Source organism: Brienomyrus brachyistius, chromosome 20 (genome assembly GCF_023856365.1).
Source record: "Brienomyrus brachyistius isolate T26 chromosome 20, BBRACH_0.4, whole genome shotgun sequence".
NCBI lineage: Eukaryota > Metazoa > Chordata > Actinopteri > Osteoglossiformes > Mormyridae > Brienomyrus > Brienomyrus brachyistius.
Window position 1 is genome coordinate 19959817 of NC_064552.1, and position 21663 is coordinate 19981479.

The 21663-nt window shown below is 41.3% G+C and overlaps 1 protein-coding gene across 4 annotated transcripts; it reads left to right on the forward strand.

The window, feature by feature from the left end:
- Window positions 1–188: 188 nt before the first annotated feature.
- Window positions 189–20737, forward strand: tpcn3 (two pore segment channel 3). Of its 4 annotated transcripts, none has more exons than XM_048987409.1 (19): window positions 189–574; window positions 2252–2334; window positions 2941–3055; window positions 3543–3671; window positions 4333–4449; window positions 4562–4680; window positions 6938–7039; window positions 7812–7938; window positions 8985–9186; window positions 10802–10946; window positions 11055–11240; window positions 12566–12630; window positions 15259–15346; window positions 16051–16120; window positions 16233–16452; window positions 16740–16830; window positions 18092–18205; window positions 18376–18488; window positions 18634–20737. In XM_048987409.1, exons 1-19 carry the CDS (start codon window positions 479–481, stop codon window positions 18771–18773), a joined length of 2322 nt encoding a protein of 773 aa, XP_048843366.1. In that variant the 5' UTR covers window positions 189–478; the 3' UTR covers window positions 18774–20737. The 4 variants fall into 4 exon arrangements, with proteins under 4 accessions (XP_048843366.1, XP_048843368.1, XP_048843369.1 ...); XM_048987411.1 differs by having other exon boundaries at window positions 190–574; window positions 2255–2334; XM_048987410.1 differs by having other exon boundaries at window positions 483–574; window positions 2209–2334.
- Window positions 20738–21663: the final 926 nt, after the last annotated feature.

The following is a 21663-nucleotide window of genomic DNA, read 5'->3' on the forward strand; positions in this document are numbered from 1 at the left end:
TCTTATTCATAAAATATCTTACATCATAATTACACATGTATATTCTTTGTATAGTAAAGTTATATCATGTACGTGGGCGTCTCTGCACCACGGTGTCCCTTAAGGAACTTTACTGGTCACGTGGTTCGCTCCACACTCACTGCTGATCCTAGAAAAGTTTCTTTTTTTCAGGTTCCTTTGCCGTTTCCGCCACATTTTTTGTGTCACATGACGGTTTAAAGGAATAAGTCAAATGATGATTTCTGATACGAAGGCTCAGTATCCGATAATGCGCCAAGCTTAGCGCTGGAGCTTTGATTGTATTATTATTTTTGCTTTAATTGCATAACTCACTGGATAACTCGTACATCGCAGCCTGGAAAGCAAAAACTGCGATCCCATGCCAAAGTAAGGGATTTCCTGCGTGCCATTTAAAGGGAATGCAAGGATACATTTCGACTTCTTAAATTCTAAGAGGATAATAAGAATAATAAAAGCCATGTCAGATAACAATAAGATCGAAATAGTAGCGACGGATCAAAATGCTGTTAACGGGGGAACCTCGTCGGACCGGCAGAATGGCGAAACCAGAAACGTAAGTGTGTTTTTTCTCTTGCGCTTCACGTTTCTTTGATCACTGCAATGGCAACTTTTTAGTGTCACTCTGCCCCCAAAAACCCAATTCCTGAAAACGTTTTTGATAGTTTGACGGTGCTGCTGTATTTTATGTTATCCCAAAACTATGTGTTTTTACTTGAGTCTTTAATAAAAGTAGGAGATATGCTTCTGACGTTTGGTGCATGACAAGCTGGCTATATGTGTGCTTGTGGAGTTTAATGAGTACCTAGGCTATTGATGTCTGTAGTGATTAAAATATGCCCCTTTTCCTGTAACTGCGATGAAATACTTGCCTAAACATGCAGAAACACTTGGGGTGGAGGTAGATGGGTTCTGTTGTCTTTGAGGTTTTTGTATGGTTTTCATTTTCTGCATGGTTAACTGCCTTTTTTTTGTTAAGATTGTCCGAATAGTTTTCGCTTTGCCATTGTTCGAGCTTTTAAATACGCAGCTCTCCGGAATGCTAGAGACTCAGACCGCGGTAATGTTAGCCTAATATTTAATATTAAGTTTTCCGGCTGTAATATATTTTGACAAACCTGAAATCAGAATTAAACCAGACACAGATTTGCAAGTTTATCTGGTTAAATCACAGAAAGTATTATAAATCACGTGAACAATGAAAACCTAAAAATACAGCAATTTTGTATATGCATTATTTAGCTTGCGAAAAAATCTTAGTTCATCATAAATCCAAAAGAACTCCTGTTTTGAAAAGCGAGATCATATTTTGGCTTAGTATTCTACCAATACCTTGTGTCTCCGCTGTTCTTTTTTTCCTCCTAGGAAATAGCAACGTTTCTTTCTATGCGTATTTAAAATTCTGCTTCATGAGTTTTGCAAGATAGGTCTACTGGTCCCCCAGAAAATGCTGATCTGGCAGCCTGCAGTGGGTTTGATCTGCCTCGGGACTTGGGAGGGGTGGCTCGGTTTCCTGCATGCCTGTCCATGCCGTTGTTCATGAGACACTGCCCTGAGTCACACATTACTCTATGTGACTTTGCATCCTGTCATTTAAGATTCAGGGCTGACAAGTTCTCTGAGCTGCAGACCTGTTTTTAGCTATAGTTTAAACCAGGGGTTTCTGGAGAGCTACTTTCCAGTAAGTTTTCTATTACCTGGCTTACGATGAGCCACACCTGTACCTGGTACTTACTTGAGAACAGTTGGAGACCCTTAGTTTAATCTAAAATCATGATCAGGCAGAAGGTTGATCATGGGTATGGCCACAACTGGTGTATGCTCTTATCAAGCAGTGTTTCTGTACCATAATCACATTACTAATCTCAGACAGGAGTCACTTTCACTGGAACTGTCAGATGGACGTGGAGCTGGGCCTGAATACACTGTTGAGAGCTGGACTCAACACCTGTGCTCCTTCTAAAGAGTGTTACTTTCGCAGTGCAGATTCATGAGTGGCGCTGACTGCACGAGCAGTGTGCTTTTGATATTGTACTGTCTCCACGCTCAGACAAGTGCTGAAATTTCGCCACTTCCTCTTCTGTAGTTTTAAGAGAGAAACCGCAAACTAATAATGCTAATCTTCCTCTCTCAGGGACAGATGTGTGATCTCTACAGCTGCTGTGGTTTCTTTCCTGGGTTTACACTTAGGCCTGTGATCTTTCTCCATCCTGTTCTCCGTTGCCCTGTAAAGCAGATTGAGCTGGCCGCGGTGTATGTGTCTGACGCCCAGTACAACAGGAACATCTGCTTCAATATCTCACCGCAAGGGATCAGGTAATGAGTTAACACTTGTGAATAAGACCAGTGGTCCTTTCATGAGTACAGTCACATGGCATAGTGATGTCATAAATAGATTCTTCTGTGATCCTTGGTATCTCATAGGCGAGTTTGTTGTTTCTGGCACCCCACCCCCTCAGTCAGATCTTTCAAAAACATAATAGCTTGCAAGTAGTCAAAAGATTGTGGTTAGCTAGCTGGTTAGCAGAACATGCAGCTTCGGCATCGGTGACCGTTGAAAACAAATGTGGTTTAAGTGGTGGCAAACACGGCAGCTTCCTGCAAGATCTTAATCAGTTCCCCTGCCCCGCTAGCATGACGGCATTAGAACGTTTGTTCCACTCGCACAGAATAGGGTTAGAGGATGGATATTTCTCCTGTTTACCCCTGAGTTTCTGGTGTAAATAAGGGGCACTGTAGCTGGGACATCCAGGAGCAGCCCTGTCTGGGGTGGCTGTTTTGGGAACAGCATGTTTCGGAATATGGAAGTTAAGATGAAACGCAAACACGGACACTTCAGACGACGAGTAGGTTGTGTCTGCAGCCATATTTGCGATCATTTTCTATCAGTCTTACTCAGTTCTTGCCTGTTGTGCTTTTTAGGTTGTACAAGTTCTACATCCACAGTTGCATGAGGATAATAATTCTCTTCTTCATCTTTGTGGACCTGGCCCTGGCTATATTTGAAGAACCGGCTATTTTCCCCTTCCCTTTATGGGTAAATACCATCACCCCTTTACACCGTTGTTATGGATCCAAAGCAACGACACACTTGATGCTTAGCCTAATATCCTCGCTTTCTGTTATCACGGTGTTCAATTATGTTCATCTGTCTCATGTCTCTCTCTTCCCCTCTCTCCCACATTGTCTCTCATTTTTCAATAGTGCCATTTTCTACTTGTCTTCCATGGACTACTCTGCATGTTAGTTTAATTAATGGCAGTTTAAATATGGCAGTTTAATGACAGTTTAACTCTCTCTAAAAAAGTTTATTTTGTATGACCATTTATTGTATTAAATTACAGTATCAAAACAACATCATATCGGCTAAAACCTTAAGGGACTTCTAAGTCTTTATCAGTTTTACTTATCAGTGTGATTTTTTCAACTCCACACAGTGAACATTTTATGCTGAAGCTGCTGAGGATTTCTGGGTAATGGGGGAATGGCTTTGACATTTGAATCATCGTGGTTTTGGTTCCCAGGCCAACTTCGTGATTGAGGTCACCTGCCTTGTGGCTTTCACTGCACGGCTTGTACATTACGCTAAAGTCATCCCACGGTCCAACTTCTGGAAGGACCCCAAAAACATCTGCATCATCGTCGTCATCTTTGTAAGTCTCTGTGCCCTGTCCATTCTCAAAACACAGTCGCTCCATTTCTGTAGGTGTTTTTTTTTTCCTGTCAGCCAAATTTGGGTGTTTTTCTGTCAGCCGTCTGTCATTTATAAGATACTGGGACTTTTTGTTGCCTAGAATCTTCCCTGCTATGGAGCTTCTGAGTGACTAGTTAAGGTGACATGCATTTAACCTTCTTGACAGCGTTCCACAGTTACCTTTGGACTGGGTGTTCCTCCAACAGCCATAAGCTATTCTGTGAATGATCTATAGCTTTTTTTAAGGATATATGTGGATAGCATGGCACAACTTTTTTTTTTCTTATTTATTATTTTTTTTAACCACGTATAAATATTGAAATGTTTAAAAATTTGCAATGTAGATTTCGTGGCATGCTTCTGGGCATATGAGTTTTGGAATTTCCTAGGGTTTACAGTGTTGGCTGTATATTAAATTCCTACTCTTTGGAGCAGCAAACATCTTTTTGCATTTATTTACTTTTCATGCACCAGAGGGATTCTGGGTAAATTCCTCTTAGATCAAAATATATACATGTCAAATAAATGATGGGTAGCCTAGTCATGTCATTTACTGTCTTGTGTTTGAACTGTGCAGCCGCCTGTCTTTGCCCTATAAAGCTTTTTCTTCTCTGCTCCAGCTAACGTTGGTGGACATGATTATATATGGCATCCTGACAGAGATGCATCTCTACTGTGTCCGGTGGTCGAGGGTCCTGAGACCCTTGCTACTGGTGAACATCACAGAGAGCCGGCAGGTAATCGCGGACGCGTCAGGCACCGGGAGGGGCAACTATAAGCCACGGAGTCACTGCTGCCGTGTGATGTGGCCTGTGAAGCATTAACCCCTTCGTTTCCCGTGTCCTGTAGCTCCGCAGGGCCTTTCGGAGCATCAGGAACGCCCTGCCCCACGTCCTCTACGTTTTCTTCTTGTTTATGTTCAGTGTGCTCATGTTCTCCCTCATGGCCCTGAAGCTCTTTGGGAAGAGGCAAGTGCCGTCTCAGACGTGTTGCCAGTTTGAGGTCCGTTATATTTTTAGTTTTCTGGTTGATTTTTGTTCAAAGTTTCTTAATAGTTTGCGTCACACTTTAGGGTTTTTTTAAAGCTTCACGCTTTGACTGTAAGTGTCACTCCTTTAATTCTCACTCGACGAAGCAGCAGCTTCTGCAAATGTCAGGTTTTCGTATTTGCATCCGAGAAATATCTGCCATGCTCGGGTGGTTCCTGTGAAGGAGGTATCCTCAGAAGCGGTCACACCTACAGGAACATTTACGACGTCGCATTCCAAATACACAGGCATCAGTATGGAGTTGGTCCCCCTTTTGCAGCTATAACAGCTGCCACTCTTTTAGGAAGGCTTTCCATAAGATTTTGGAGTGTGTCTGTGGGAATTTTTGCCCATTCATCCAGAAGAGCATTTGTGAGGTCAGGCACTGATGTTGAGCATGAAAGCTTGGTTTGCAATCTTTGTTCTAGTTCATCCCAAAGGTGTTCATTGGGGTTGAGGTCAGGACTCTGTCTGGGCCAGTCAAATTCTTCCACACCAAACACATCCAACCATATTTTCATGTATCTTTGGACCCTGGGGCACAGTCATGCTGGAACAGAAAAGGTCCTTCCCCAAACTCTTCCCACAAAGTTAGAAGCATAGAATTGTCCAAAATGTCTTGGTATACTAAAGCATTAAGACGTCCTCTGATAGCCTAACCCCTGAAAAACAACTCCATACCGTTATTCCTTCTCCACCACACTTTACAGTTGACACAATGCAATCATACTGGCAACTGCCAAACCCAGACTCATTCATCAGACTGCTAGACAGAGATGCATGATTCGTCACTCCACAGAACATGTTTCCACTGCTCCAGGGCCCAGTGGAGGCGTGCTTTACTCCACTCCATCCAATACGTGGCACTGCGCTTGGTGAAGTAAAGGTTGCATGCAGCTGCTCGGCCATGGAAGCTCATTCCATGAATGGCCAGAGTTTTTGTGCTGAGGAAGTTTGTAACTCTGCAGTTACTGAGTCAACTGAGCGTTGGCAACTTTTACGCACTATGTGCCTTGGCGACCCCTGCACTGTTATTTTACGTGGCCTGCCACTTCATGGCTGAGGTTCTGTTGTTCCTAAATGCTTCCACTTTGCAGTTCACCATGGAATATCTAGCAGGGAAGAAATTTCACGAACTGATTTATTGCCAAGGTGGCATCCTATGGCAGTGTCATGCTTGAGCTCTTTGAAACAGCCCGTTCTTTCACAAATGTATGTAAACCTGACTGCATGACTAGGTGCTTGATTTTATATATCTATGGCAATGGGTCCGAATGAAACACCTGGATTCAGTGATTAAGACGTGTGTCCCAATACTTTTGTTCATATAGTGCATCTCTGAAAGATACATGCAAACCTATTACTATTTAATATTGTTGCGATTTCAGCACGATGAGACCTGCTTCATAAATATGTGGAAGTGCACAGTGATGGTTAACACTTTTTTATTTAGCACAACTACCAGAAACAGAGTACCAGCAGCGGCACGAACATGGAAGGTCACCAGTATGCACATCAGACACCATCGGGGGACAACACTTCATGAGAACGCAGCACATTCACATGCACTGACGTTACTACATATCACGGACATTTATTTGCACAAATATTTACACTATGCACAGTGTGCTGCAATGCATGCTGTTCTGCAAGTGATTAAGCCCCACAGCATCGCAATATTAATCACTTTCTTTGGTAGCACTTTACTTCAGGGGTGGCCAGTCTTATCCGCAAAGGGCCGGTGTGTATGCGGGTTTTCGCTGCAACTCCCTAATTAGATTACTAATTAGAGGACTGATTGGCTGAAGAGTCCTCACACCTGGGATTGAACAGCTGACCTACAGGTTATCCCAAAAACCTACATACATACCAGCCCTTTGTGAGTAAGATTTGCCACCGCTGGTTTACTTGAAGGAGAATAACTTACTCAGTTTTTTCTCAAGTACAAATAATGACCAAATATAGCTGCTGCATGAAATACACGAATTATGATTGATTAATGCTGAATGAGCATGGGATCAGTGCATAACTAGTACTTTCTGGTTAATTAATGCATTAAGTAAAAGTGTACTACTGTGTTATCTGTGCCCCCTCAAGTAAAATGTCACCCTTTATTTTTGTACTGTTATATAAAAAGTCTTTAGTGTCTAGCTGTTTTAGGTTTTATTTACTGTAGTTGTTTTTTTCCTTCATTTAGAGGCCTTGTTACTAGTGAAGGGAGTGCCTACTTCACAGACTACCTGGACATCGTCTTTGACCTCTACGTGCTGGTCACCACTGCCAACAGTCCCGATGTCATGTAGGTGGTGTTTTTACCCAACAATAACAATATGGCTTTAGTGTTTTTTCTTTTTTTTTAGTTTATATGAACTGCAAATTACAATATATATATCTGAAAATTTGCCTCAGACCTCCTAGGTCTGGGGTTTGCTCAGTGTCTCCATGTCCTGTGGGTTTGGTGAATCGGTGTTTGTACAATTGGCTGTGGTGTGTGTGTGTGTGTGTGTGTGTGTGTGTGTGTGTGTGTGTACGCATGTGTAAGCCTTGTATTCCCCTTGCTTGTACCGTATCCTTTCTGGAAGAGGCTCTCAGCTTCGCTATGGTTCTGTACAGGAAGATGTGTAGATGTATCCAGTGCCAGAGTAGTTAATCTGGAGAATTCCTGGTTGTGCTGTGAATTCCCTGGCTGTGGGGGTAAATATTTGCATCTTCGGGGTCCCCCTGCTCAGCAAATTTTATTGCCTGGGGCTATGAGTGGGTGATTTAAATCAGGCATCAACTCACCATAATATTACATTTATATGATAAGAAAATGAGAAATTTCAGTTCGTGGGCAAACATTACTTGATAGCTCACATCTGCCTAACACAACAAATGTAGTTCCCAGCAATCATTTGTTAGTCTTTTCTATGCCCTGCAAATGCACAGCAAGGTTGATTGAGTCAGTGAAGCACATTACATGTTACTGTTGTGCCAGTGTTTTGAATATTAATGTTACCAATGTGCTTCCAATGCTACCGATATTAACCTTTCCTGAAGCATTCCTGAAATTCTTTTTTTTTCTTATGTAGGATGCCGGCGTACAACTATGGCATCATGTTTGCCGTCTTCTTCATCATCTGTATCGTCATAAATACCTACATCTTCATGTCCGTTTTCCTGGCTGTCGTCTACAACAACTACAAGAAGCACCTGAAGGTAAATCAGCAATACGCTGCCCGTTGGCATTCACCTGTACAGTCGGCTTGCATTACTGTCAGACATATAACAGAACAATCTACTTTGCAGTTAGGATAACAGCTCCGGGCTGCTGATAACGGCTCCGGGCTGCTGATCCCAGCGGTAGTTACTGTCACTCCACATCATTGTTTTTGAATCTAGTCACACATTTTTGTCTTGGTGTCCATAACACGTTTATCCCTAATGACTCACAATTACAATCATTCCATATAATTAACTACCTCTTCATTTAGTGGTGATCCAATTTTAATCCTTTAATTATCTTCAAAATTCAAACAGATGAATTGTAGAGTGCAATTCAAATTCCAAGCACCCAGAGGATTCACTTTTTGCCTGAAAATATCTACTTATTGTTATTAGTGGCCCCCCAACCTGTATGCCAAATACAGACTCTGTGTATTCTAGTAGTAGCACAAGATGGGAGCAGTTGCCAAGTCCCCTTACTGTATAATAAGTGATTTTGGGCTTGATTTCTGTAAAATCACTGCAAGTCAATGGCAACCTCAGCCCACAGGTGTCCTATACCTCGTGAAAACCGACGTGTTTCTTTCAAAATGCGTTTGCAGTTCTTGAATGCTAGCCCTCTGTCACTGGGTCCAGTGCTAGTAACTTACATTTTGATGATTTAATGAAGTTATACTTTCCTATTAGCGTCACAAATGTGTGGGGAAAGTGACAAGCACTGAATTCCCTGGCACATAGGTATCAAATTATCATTAGTATTAAAACACTGATGCATTTCTGTAAGAAACTCCATTTATGTAGAAGGATGAATCATGCAGGGTCGGAAGCCATTGACACTTTTATTGAGGCTCAGGTTGCAGGCAGTGGTTTACCGGCTGTTGGTGGTGACTGTGTGCAGTGTTGTCTCCTGGTGTCTGTTGTGCCTTTTCGACTTTAGTTCTTGAATTATTTCAAGTTTAAACCTCTTCAGCCACCTCGAGGTCCCGTATCCTTCGGGGGGCCTGTAAGCCTCTCACTGCATGTCCGTCCCACCCCTGCAGGAGGAGGTGCGTCAACTGGTGAGGGCTAAGCGACGCAACATGGTGCAGGCCTTCCAGTTGCTGCAGGAGCCGTGCAGTGATGAGCCCGTGGTGATGCGGGAGACGTGGAACCGGCTGGTGCATGCAGTGCAGCCTGGCATCAGCGCTGTGCACCGTGAGCTCCTGTGGAATGTGTCTGACGAGCACAACAGAGGCTATATCGGTCAGTCTGGCGGTTTCCTGCTTTTAGCTGTTGAGTAGGTTAGCTCACCTCATTGCTTATCTCGGGGCTCTTGGTGCTAGAAGTAGAAGTTCTGCTTACAACCTTGCCAAGGGCTTCCTGTTGCATGTGCATTGTTACTCCCATGTGGGGCTCATTGTGTGGCATGGGACAAGGCGAGGAGAGTGCTGTCTTATTAGTGGCACAGTGTCACAGTGGGCCTGCGTTCATAGTGCGGTACCGCAGGGTTCAATTTTAGGACCACTATTGTTCCTTATTTGCATTAATGATATTGACACCAATACATGCAGTAAACTGGATAATTTGCAGACGATACCAAGGTAGGTGGTGTAGCAGCACAGGGCTACAACTGGATCTTGATTTAATTAGCGTCTGGGCTGATACCTGGCAGATGAAATTTAACATAGATAAATATAAAGTAATCTATGCAGGGAGCAGAAATATAAAGTACAGATATTTTATGTGTTCCACTGAAATAAAAGTAGTGGATTACAGGAAAGACCTCGGTGTGTATGTTGATGCTTCCATGTCCCACTCTCACCAGTGTGGGGAAGCAATAAAAAAGGCCAATAGGATGTTGGGTTACATCTCTAGGTGTGTGGAGATTAAGTCAAGGGAAGTGATGCTACAATTATATAATTCCTTGGTAAGACCCCACCTAGAATATTGTGTGCAGGTTTGGTCACCAGACCTTAAGAAGGACATTGCTGCCTTGGAAAGGGTTCAACATAGGGTGACGAGAATGATTCCTGGTCTTAGAGGAATGTCTTATGAGGAGAGGTTAGCTGAGCTGAATCTGTTCAGCCTCGAGCAAAGGAGACTAAGGGGGGACATGATTCAGGTATATAAGATTCTAACAGGCCTGGATGCATTTCAGCCAAAGAACTCGTGGCCATAAGTGGAAATTGGTGGGAGAACATTTTACAACGAATTTGAGGAAGCACTTCTTTACACAGCATGTAGTTAGAGTATGGAATAGTCTTCCTGCTAGTGTAGCGCAAGCTAAAACCCTGGGTTCCTTTAAATCAGAGCTAGATAAGATTTTAACAACTCTGAGCTATTAGTTAAGTTCTCCCCAAACGAGCTTGATGGGCTGAATGTCCTCCTCTCATTTGTAAATTTCTTATGTTCTTATGCGTGTCAAGGCCCAGGGCGTAGGTTTGGTTTCAACGTTGGTCGGATCGAATGAACTGTGTCATGAAGCAGCATTAGTTGCTTTATCAGATTTAAGGTACTCCTGTTTTAAATTGAATTTATCTTCGCTCCAAACAATTAGCCCAGACTGCTTAAAATCCAACAAGTTATCCAGCTAAGCAAAAATTCTGGCTTCATGATACCGGACCCAAATCAGCCTCAATTCTCCCACCCCCCTGAACACACACTGTCCTCCCAAATCTACGCCCTTGGACAGTTTGGTCCACCTAGCCACTCATCTAAACTTTGTCCTTCCACAGGACTCTTCATAACTATCAGTCATTTGCTTCATATAAGTTAGGTTTGCGTAATTTAAAATTACACATGCTGTTGACCAGCCAGCTTTATTCAGGGGGTGGGGTTATGTAACTTCAGTCTTTTCAGTTTGTTTTTATGCTTCTAGGGAGACTTGCCTTCATCCAGCTGGCAGACCTTCTGAACATCCAGGTGATAACTCTGAAGTCCCGAATTCACTTCCTGCAAATATATCTGCCTGGGATTTATAACTCCGCTGCCAGCAGGTGCATCCGCTGTGTGGTGCAACACCGGTGAGTCTCTGTAGTCTTCGGACATCAGTTTAAATCAATACATGTTTATGTGTTTTGATGTTGTTAAAAATGTCAGGTGGATTTGATTGGCAATTTACTGCTTTGCAGGTTCTTTGTCTACGTGTATGATTTGATCATCCTAGTGAACGCCGTGTTTATCGGACTTGACGAGGAGAAACCCTTTATCTCGTACTCCGAGTGGGTCTTCCTGGGGCTCTACCTGCTGGAGATTCTCCTGAAGCTGTATGCCTTTGAGCCGCGGGCGTTTTATGCCCGGCATCAGTTCTGGAACTGGTGAGGAGCGCCACCTTCTGGCTGCTTTGTGTCAGTGGGGTATGATGAGAAACATTGTCAGCTGTGGTATTATAACTCGGATGCGAAATTAGAGGCAAAGGGATGTTCATAACACAGCAAACGCTAAGCGCCGTTCAGAGGAAATTGGTTCATTAAATTTCTCTGGTGTGTTGGAGGACACCCTTTAACACTCATTATTGCTTTGGGTATGAATTCTGTGCCGTTAACAGGAATGTAAATTCCAGACTTTCATTGAGTTTTATTAGTAGCCTTACTTGCAGGAAATGGGTGGGGGGGGGGGGTGACTACCCCCATCAATCAATCAATAGCCATAAATAAATATGAGCATGTTCCTTATCTTTAATTATGAATCCCCACGCTACTGAGGCCAATTAGCTGCGCAGGAAGAGCATGAAGACAAAACGTATACCTAACGAAGATTGTGGTCCTGTATCGGACAAAATCATTTTCTCATATGGATCAGTTATTTTTTTAATCATGTTTAGGGTAAAGTTTAAAGGTTAAAACTAAAGTGTTTGTTTTTATTTTAAGTGATGTCAGAAATGATTATCAAGTCTATCTTGCTTCATATCCTTTCACGACTTGACTATTGCATGTGTGTCCATAGTGATGTCACGATATAAACCCTCCACCCCACCCCCTTTGCCACTGGGACAAATCCGGTCCCCCCGCCACTGCTTACTTAATAGATATGATCTTTTATAAACAGAAAGCATTGCTGGAATGGCTTTTATCACATGTGTTAAGTGGAAGAAAAAAATCTGACACGTCGCTCATGTGCACAGATATTGTTGGCTGGATGCATCTGAATCTTGTCAAAGATGCAGAACAGCAGACACTGTTGTGTGTTTGGGCCTGGTGCCAGATGAAATGCCAGTACTGTATCTAGTAAAATACAATTCGCCAGTCTCTGCATTCAAGACACTCGGTTTGCAGATATGTGCCGTGACAGATTTTCACACTTCGGAGATGTGTTTCTGCCATTTTCCGGAGTGGGAATCTTGTCAGAGCACGTCTGATCTGCTGTTCATATGTTTGGACAGCCAAGTGTTACATAAAATGCGAAACAGTCAAAATTGTCACAGCGCAGCCTTGTTTCTCACGCATGTGGTTGCAAAGATGTTTTCTCTGAATGATGCATCATTTGGAATGAGATGTGTATTTCGTACAGCAGTTGGATGGATCCCTTTGAATTCTTTATGGCTTGCTAAGCAGTCATTTTTCGGTCATATTTCATATAAAGGCTCATTTGTTGTTAGTCAACAAAGCCTAAAATGTACCTGACCTGTCCTTTCCCTCCACAGGTTTGATACTATCATTGTCATTTGTGCACTATTCGCTACCATTCTGAATTCAGCCCTAAAATCCAGTGAGTACATGTTATCGTCCTATCAAATTGAAGACTGAGGTGGCTAGTCTTATTCACAAATGATGATTCATTCAGGAAATTGCTGAATACATTTAATTTCAATTAGTTTTAGTTTCAAGCATCATATCAATTCATCATCAGCCGCTGAATAGGCTGAATTATAGCATTGCAATTACCGTAATAGTAATACTTTGCCAAAGAGATGTTAAAGAATGTAATGTTGCATGTATTTGTTACAGTTTTGAGCTGCATTTTAGTGTGTACAGTGAGAAAATTAATTTTCCGCATAGTGAATTTTATAACAACTAGTGTCAGAAAAGAACAGTTTGTGCTGTTTGTGAAGCAGCTGAGTACCAGTTCAACCCACTTGCAGCCTGTCTCCCATTTTCTTAAAATGAAGGTATGGAGTCCTAAATCTGAGAGGCGGAAGGTGAGATGGTCTCGGGTGTTTTTTCGTGGTGCCGACTGATATGGTGATGGAACTGTTAACCTTTGTGTGATGCTTCTGCTGGGTTCCTCTGCCAAAAGTGATGCTACAGCCACCCCCCCCCCACCAAAAAATTTGTGTGCTTCTTGGGTTTGGCTTGCAGTACCTAAAGCCTCTGGATGTTGGAGTAGTTTACTAATCTGTAGTGTTTGTAGTGGGTATCCAGTAAATAATTGTTACCTTGAATATTTCTCCACACCAATAGCTTAATATGCTGTCAGGATTCAGATGTTAGCTGACGTGTGTTCCCCTGGTTCTGGTCCTCTCCCGCTTTGTTCATGCTTTTACCATGGATTACCGCTGTATTGGATCACTTAGGGCGCTTTTCCACTGCACCAGGTTCTGTTCTTTTGGTACTTTTGAGAAAGTAATCGTGTCGGTTTTCCATTGCCGTAAACACTGGTACCAGCACCGAATGACATCACAATACGAGGCGGGCTATTTTGTACTGAATTCGAAAAATTGCTGTAACATATTATACGGCTAGGAAATTTTCAATATTAATACCAGCATTGCATATTATGCACATACAATTCTCACATCGCTAGTCAGCTATATTAAAATAAGTTTTTTTTTTTTCTTACTTTCAATTCTGTATGGACATTATAGCACAGAGGGTTAAAGTTTCGCTAAAATATTTTTACTCTGTTACTCTGTCATAGTAAAGCTTTGAAATTTGAATTATTCTTTTTATTGATTCTTATATGTTTAAAAATCAGTTTAAAATATTACCTCCGCTGCTCGGTGTCACGCCCAGTTCGTCCGCTCCTCCTGTGTGCCACGCCCCCTGCTTACCCACGTGTGTTTCCCGGATCTTACCCAGCTGTGTCCGTTTGCTTTCAGTCAGTCTTGTGTATTTAAGTCCTGGTCTCCCCTGTTTTCCTGGTCTGTCATTGATGTTTGTGAGCGTCAGTACCCGGTTCTCGTCCTGCTTGCCTTAATAAATCCCCTGTTTGTCCCGATCCTGACTGCCTGCTTGTTCCTGTTCGCTCGCCTGCCCGACGATCGCCCGCTTCCAGCGCGACCGTCACACTCGGAGACAATCGTAATCATTTTTCTTCTTGCCATTTAAATCACTCGCTGGATTTGTGAGAAATTTACAAAAAAAACTTTTTCGTTTTAGAAATACCCCAATATTTATTACGTATATTTATTACAACAAAATCACATCACTATATTTTATAACTAAATCACATCACTAGGACAATACGCTATATGCCTGCTGTAGTAGTCTATTCAACAAATTACATTTTAATTTCTTGTCATGCCATCCTATTTTTTTTTGTTGTATATGTTATTACAACCAAATTACATTTTTTTTTTTACTTTGTTCATCATCATTGCTTTCAAGGCAGCGTTTGTATTTTCTTTCAGCAGCAGGCAATTCGCATAACCAATCCACAAAGAAAGCGTTTCAGGTCCAACCCCAAAGTACCAAAGCACCAAGAAGTACCCCTGCTGGTGTGGCAATTTCGGTACTGGAACTTTTGGTACTGGCACTCGACTGGAAGTTAATGGAAAAGCACAAGGACCGATGGTACCATACTTGGTGCAGTGGAAAAGTGCCCATTTTGAGGAGAAATGATCTGCTCTCTACTGCCCCCTAATGCATGCTGTGTGTTTTGCCTCCTCTAGTAAAAGTAGGCCGGTATAATGGGGACTGACACATTCAGGCTATGATCTGTGTCACTCAGTTTGAGCATTACCTGCAGCTGCCTGAATACAACTCAACATGTTGATGTCTCTGCAGTGGTATTGAACTGTTTGATTTCTGATGTTCTGTTGAAGATTTTCCAGCATAGCCCCCTGTGATAACTTAGTTATTCTTGGAACATACGACTGGCAGTCTCTGTAGTCAGTTCCTACAGGGTCAGGAGTCCTTTGCTTTTAAAGCGATTTATCTGAGAATATATTTTCCTCGTGGCATTGGGCTATGCTTTTGTATATACCTCAGAAGCATCATTTGGTTTCCCCTGTGTGATGCATCTGAAAAATCCCCCCCACTGTTGAAGCAACCTCTCAAAAGTTTCTTCGATCTAAATCCAGGCAGTAAATGGTTCATACCTTTCTACTTGTATGGGCACACTTACCGAATCCTTTGTATTGTAGTGACAAAGTGTACTCATTGTGTCGCCTTTCAGGTAGCAACTACAACAGCCGTGAAATCCTGGATATCATTTTCATCCTGCGTGTCTTGAGGCTTATCCGTGTTGTGGACAGCATTAAAAGGTAAGCAGTTGGATTCTAATAATCAAAACGTTTTGGATTGGGATTTACATTGGACAGTAACTGAACAAGACTTCCAAACCTGAGATATTCATGACCTGAGCCTAATGAGGTTTTTATGGTTATTATGGTTGAAGATGGCCCTGCTGCCACTGATGATACGCCTGGCTGTCTTGTACTGTGCCCAAGACACGATTGTCCCCACTCCCCTGCTAGTCTGTGATCACAATACTCTTAACAGATGGACCCAACATGCTTTCATCATCGCTATGCAACTTTTTTTCTTTCAATTTTCCTTTAATTGTGCTGCACGTATAAGAAGATAGCCTCTTACTTTATCAAATATCTTGGAGTTTTTTGTGTGTTGCATCCAGTTGTTCCTGGATACTCTCATCAGCCCAGATTTCCAGCAAACACTGCACCTTTTTTGTAGACCAAAGTAATCACGTTTGATAAATGGCCAGTCATGTCTGAGTTCTGTGCTCAGGCACCATTAGCAAGGTGGGCCCTGGCACGGTATAGAGTGATCACATTGGACTTTGGGGGTCAGATGTGCTTGGGCATGGCATGAATTGCCTGGTGTGAGTGCATCCCAAGTTTAAAATATTAATATGCCTGTAGAAAGAGAGACAAAAGTAGCTATTTCAGAGCACATGTTGCCCGATTAAATATTTGTTGTGTGTTTTTCCGTCACTCCTTTCTCTTAGGTTCAGGACAGTCATTAATACTCTTATTAAAATTGGCCCAACGATTCTCACATTTGGACAGCTTATTATTGTAAGTATCCTGTTTAATTTTAACATAAATTGACTGTATTTTATAGACATTCCGATTCATATACACTGAAATATTACCCATTTTGATTCATTTTCTGTGGTGCTGTATGTAGGTGATATACTACATATTTGCCATGGTGGGAATGGAACTCTTCAAGGGTAAAATCCAGTTTTTTGAAAACGGTGCCTTAAAGCCTGGACACGAGTTCTGTGGAAACCCACTTCTGAATGGATCTGCATTTGCAAAGAACAACTACTGCAGGAACAACTTCAACAATGTCATTTCTTCCTTCATTCTCCTCTTTGAGCTCACAGTGGTCAACCAGTGGCATGATATCCTTTTTAATGTTGGAACTACCCAGGGCAGCAGAAAGCATGGTTAATATTTCATTTGGAGATTGTTGGAATTGGTAGAGTTTGCGAATATAATTTATCTTTTTAAAAATCAGCTGCTGTGTGTTTTTAGTCCTTGTTTGTCAACATGGATATGTGGGATGGTATTCTTTTGCCCAGCTTCTTTTCATATTGTTTGAGATAGGCACCCTTGAAATATGACGAAAGACTAGTTCAAAAACAAGTGGGAAAACAACTGAGGTTTTTTATCTTTAATACAAGTGCACTTCTGGCCAGCGGATTTACCACAGTGACGAGTAATGCTGCCAGGATCTACTTTGTTGTGTTCCACATCGTTGTGGTCATCATCATCATAAAGTAAGGCCATCTTTACATTTCTCAGATGGAACAATATGTCATAACTATAACCAGCTCACCATAGACATATAATTACCTTAGTTCTTCAAATTTATGGATTAAGAGAGTGAAATCCCAGTGAAGGAAATACAGTAGAATGTGTTCAAACTTTTAAATTCTTATAGTGGAAACTGTTTATAGTTATACTGGTTATAGTGATCGACTGCATATATGGATCAAAAAGCTTGGAACAGAATCATTCTGTTCAACAAATACCATTTAAATAATTCACTTACAGTTCAGGTTCAGGTTTAAACCCCGCCTCAGACTGTGGGTCCTTGAGCAAGGCCCTTAACTCCCAGCTCCCTGGGCACCGCTACGGGTGACAGCCCTTTGCAGGCAACTTCCTCTATGAAAAAAGAGCAAGTTGTGGGAGGCGTAAAGACAATTTCCCTATGGGGACAATAAAAGTATCGATGATTATTATTATTATTATTATTAACCCTATCGAATGTGATAAGGTTACTGCATACCTGTCACATGCTGCATAGCTATTACAGTAAAACGGTGATCAGAAAAACTCAAAACCACTTGTCATATCTTATTTTCTACATATGAATATTAGAATATTGTGATAAATATCAGTAATGCAAAAATATTCGAATATTGTGAAAATATTGCTATAATTTTTACGGCATATCGCTCAGCCCTACTCAAACCCGTTAATTGGAATGAACAGCAAGGCAATCAGAGAAAAAACAAACAGAACTTACTGTCAGCCTTTTGTAGTGTTACGCTCTATGACAGAGTTTATTTTGGTGTGATTTACTTATTTAGATTTCAGTATGCAGTTCATTCAATTTGCAACCTTTTTTCATGTTTTGAATCTGAGGGCAATTCTAAGGGATTTTTAAGAAAAAATGGAGCATTGAAGTGAAGAAATAATGACTCCAAGTACATTGTGATAATTATCAATATTGTTTGATGTGAGGGGGAAAAAAATCATTATAAAATATTTTGCTATATGGCCCAGGCCTAGTACTTCCTGGTATTAGCTAGGTGTGTTTAAGGTGACCACTGAGTGCATCTTTGTATGTGATTTAAACTGACCCCCAAAAATAGTCAGATCTTCCCTGTTACTTTCTCATGTTATATATTTACTTTATTACTTTCGTTGGTTGTTTTGTGTGTTCAATGTATGGAGTTTGTTGTCAATATTTAACATATATTTGCGAAATATTGCAGTAGTCTTGTAAGTAATCCATGTTTGTTCTGTCCTCAGCATTTTTGTGGCTTTTGTACTGGAGGCTTTCTTCGTGGAGTACAACGTCAGCACGAGTGGTTTACAGACATCCCTGGAAAAGAAAATCAAAGAACTGGAGCTCGGTATAGATCAGTAGGTGTATTTGCAGATAATCTATCTGTAGGTTACATCTGTAATCATTCACTTAATACCTAGAAGTATTTTTGGGCACGTTTCTTCATTGCACAAGTTCCATGTTTGTTCGAAGACCTCATCTGGCTGTTTTAAGAGGTCCAGTTGTGTCATTGTCTGTGTGAAATCAGGGACCAGCTGGAAGGAAACTTGATTGAGAACTTGGAAACCAATGACAATGATCTCGGTCCTTCTGGAGAGCATAAGGGGAAGCCTTCAGTCATGTTCACAATTGCTTCAAAGAGTGAGTGTGGCTTGATTCATCATCATGGAATCATGGAACCTTTTACCATTTCTTCAGTGAATTTGCTATCACAAATATGGGTGTTTTGGTTGCATAGAACATTGTTTCTATAATCTGCCTGTTCTTTTACTGCTCTGTCGCCCAGGGTATAGAACCGTCGAGGCCTTGTTACAAAGGATGTTCGAAGCTGACCTCAGTCCCGAGGATGATGCAGATGATGAAGATCACGATAATTCATTGTCTCCAGAGTTGAGTTTCCCAAATCCAGCCTTTAACACCACATGACTTCCACCAAAGGGGCTTTAAATGCTTTAAAAAGTGTACCTTGTTATATTCATATAAATATATATACATATATGTATATTCACTTTGTGTCCTGTTTTTATATGGAATAAGCATAATGCTATATTATATTGTATTGTCAATTAGATGGAATATTTTGTATATTAATGGAATACTTTTTGCTATGTATGTTACAGTGTATTGTTAATAACCTGCTTATTTTTGTATGTGTGTGTATATACACACACACACACACACACATATATATATGTGTGTGTGTGTGTCTGTATACATACAGCTCTGGAAAAAATTGAGACCACTTATATTTCTTTTTATTATGTATTTTTTAAATTCTGGTTTAATCGTGGTTCTGCTGACAGAAGGCTACACTGAGCAGCAGCTTACTTCCATGTTCAGAGTTTCTAAGACGGCAGTATACAAGAATAAGATAGAACAGGAGACACCTCAAATGACCAGAAGCCAGCCAGGTAAAGGGCGAAAGCAACTTTTTAATGCCAGAGGTGACTGTTGGCTTATCTAAAAGTTTCTCTTGAATCGGAGGATGACATCAAGTGACCTTCAAAAGGAATGGGAAACATTAAGTGCAGTGTGAAGTGCACTGGTAGGACAGTTTGTATCTGGCTCCTAGAAGCGGGACTGAAGTCTCATAAAGCCCGGAATAAGCCCTTTATTAATGAGAAACAGAGAAGAACCAGGCTGCAGTTTGCAATATATATATTATAATTATTCACAGAAACACACCCATAAATTGAGAAATGAGTGAAACAAAAAACCATGACGTGGCCTTTGCGTATTTTTCATAGAGCTGTATATGTATGAATAAATATAGAAACTGCGCTTTCCCTCAGTGATGCTGATGCCATAGTTTTCTTTGGCTTTATATAAAGGTTTTAATATTTTGAGACGTTTTAATGAAGTCTAAAATAATTCAAATCCATAATTCAAAATTCAGGTGTGAGTGAAAAACACCAGAAAAGACAATGAGGTTCAGTATTCAGCGTAATTTTTTTTAATGATATTAAAATTCAGTAATTAATGCAAAAAGTGTTTTCTTTGCTGTTCCTAGCTGAACAGAATGGTTATTTAGAGTTCACATATTTCACTTGCCTGGAGGAATACATGCATACAGTTGCAATTTGCACTGTAAAGCAAAGCTGAACACAATTATTATTTTATTTTATTTTTTTTAGCAAGGCTGACCAAAAAGGGAATACATGCCATAAACTGAGGAAAACCTAACCAGGTTTATGTCCTCAGTAGTTTAGTATATTATGTGTTTTATAATATAGTGTTTGTTTGATTTGACCTTTATTTACCTTAAGAAAATATACACAATAAAGTTGTATCAAATTTGGAATACTAAAATCAGTTCTCTTTTATGTAAGCTTTCATAAGTCAGAGCAGCAGCGCGGGACTGCATTATGGTATTGATTATATTATTATCCAACACATTCACCAGATTCATGTCAATAGCCAGGTAGCCGAATTTAAAACCCACTTAAGTGAACAGAACTATTTAGGTGGGTCCTGAGAAGAGAGACCTGGGGGATTCTGGGTAGAGCAAGTGTAAGACGACACCGCGGCTGAAACAGCATGGAGGTGGAGGAAGCTGCTTTTCTGAAGCTGTGAGGCTGCATCTCTGGCAGATTAATCAGCAGCAGGCTGCTGGCACATGTCTCCCCCTCCCCGCCCTTCCACTTTCTCTGGTGGCTTGTTAGACCCAGACACCTAAAACTAGGACAGGTTTTCACCTTTCAGAACGATGACCCAGAACTTGCGGGCCTTTCATTTCCTGGGAAGGTGAATGAGTTCTATTGCACCATTCACTGAGTTTTTCTAAATTTCACAGAGGAAAAATTTCCCTCCCCCCAACTTCCCTGGTAAAGTGTGAACAAATCATAACATGCCAGTGTTATCCCACTGACAAATAAATGGATTATCAATCATGGCTGTGATATATTGTTTGCACCGAATAATTCCATCAATCGAGGAAAGGAAGACAGGAGGGTGTGGAGCTTATGCCAGGCAGTAAAAGGGCACGTGGCAGAGAGACATCCTGCATGGGATACCAGTCCAGTACATTGCAAAGCACTCACAAGATACTAAACCATTCAACACTACTGCCTACTGCATGATAAACAATGCCCTAAGTAACTAATGTATTTCATGTGCAATACTGTTTTTGATGTTTGAATAACATTTCTTTTTCAGGATTCAGTATTTCATTATAAATATTTACTTCCAATTCCATAAAATGGTATGCTGGTGGACCAAATTAAGATATTTTTCTCCATATTACAACTGCAGGCTATTTTTGTATAAAAGGTGTATAACATGATGTAACATTTGGGAGAGCTTCGCGCTGCATTGTGGGTTCTCCATGTGACGCTGTTATAAGAGGAAGGAAGAAGGAGGAAGGCTGGGAAATGATGCAAGAAGCGGCAGAGCGCGGCGCCAAGCCGCATGCCTGTGTAACAGCGGCGTGCAGCATGTTTCCTATTACGCATGAACAGAAAAATAAATGCAAAAAGCCATTAAGAGAAGCCTAACATTTGAGCTCCGTGGCAGACACGTCCCTCTGTTTTATGGACTGTTTACTGCATTGCAATGTGTGTGTTTAAGCTCGCCTAGTGGTGGTATGTTTTGGGGAATGTAGTCCTGGAGTCACATACGGTGTTAATGAACGACATATACCCAAGAGCAGAAGTTAATCTTGACCAGGCGATCATCATCATTATTATTATTATTATATATGGCTTGACCGGCATTGCATGTGTGAAATGCAGAGGCTTCACGCATGTGCGTGCGTGAGTGTGTGCGTGTGTGTGTGTGTGTGAGAGAGAGAGAGAGAGAGAGAAAGTGGGGGCTCGGT

Excerpts from the sequence above, each read along its gene's own strand:
- tpcn3 (XM_048987409.1), top strand. The coding sequence starts at position 479 with ATGTCAGATAACAATAAGATCGAAATAGTAGCGACGGATCAAAATGCT. Across the intron at positions 10,947-11,054 it reads CGCTGTGTGGTGCAACACCG|GTTCTTTGTCTACGTGTATG; the intron begins GTGAGTCTCTGT and ends ACTGCTTTGCAG. Across the intron at positions 16,121-16,232 it reads CATTTGGACAGCTTATTATT|GTGATATACTACATATTTGC; the intron begins GTAAGTATCCTG and ends TGCTGTATGTAG.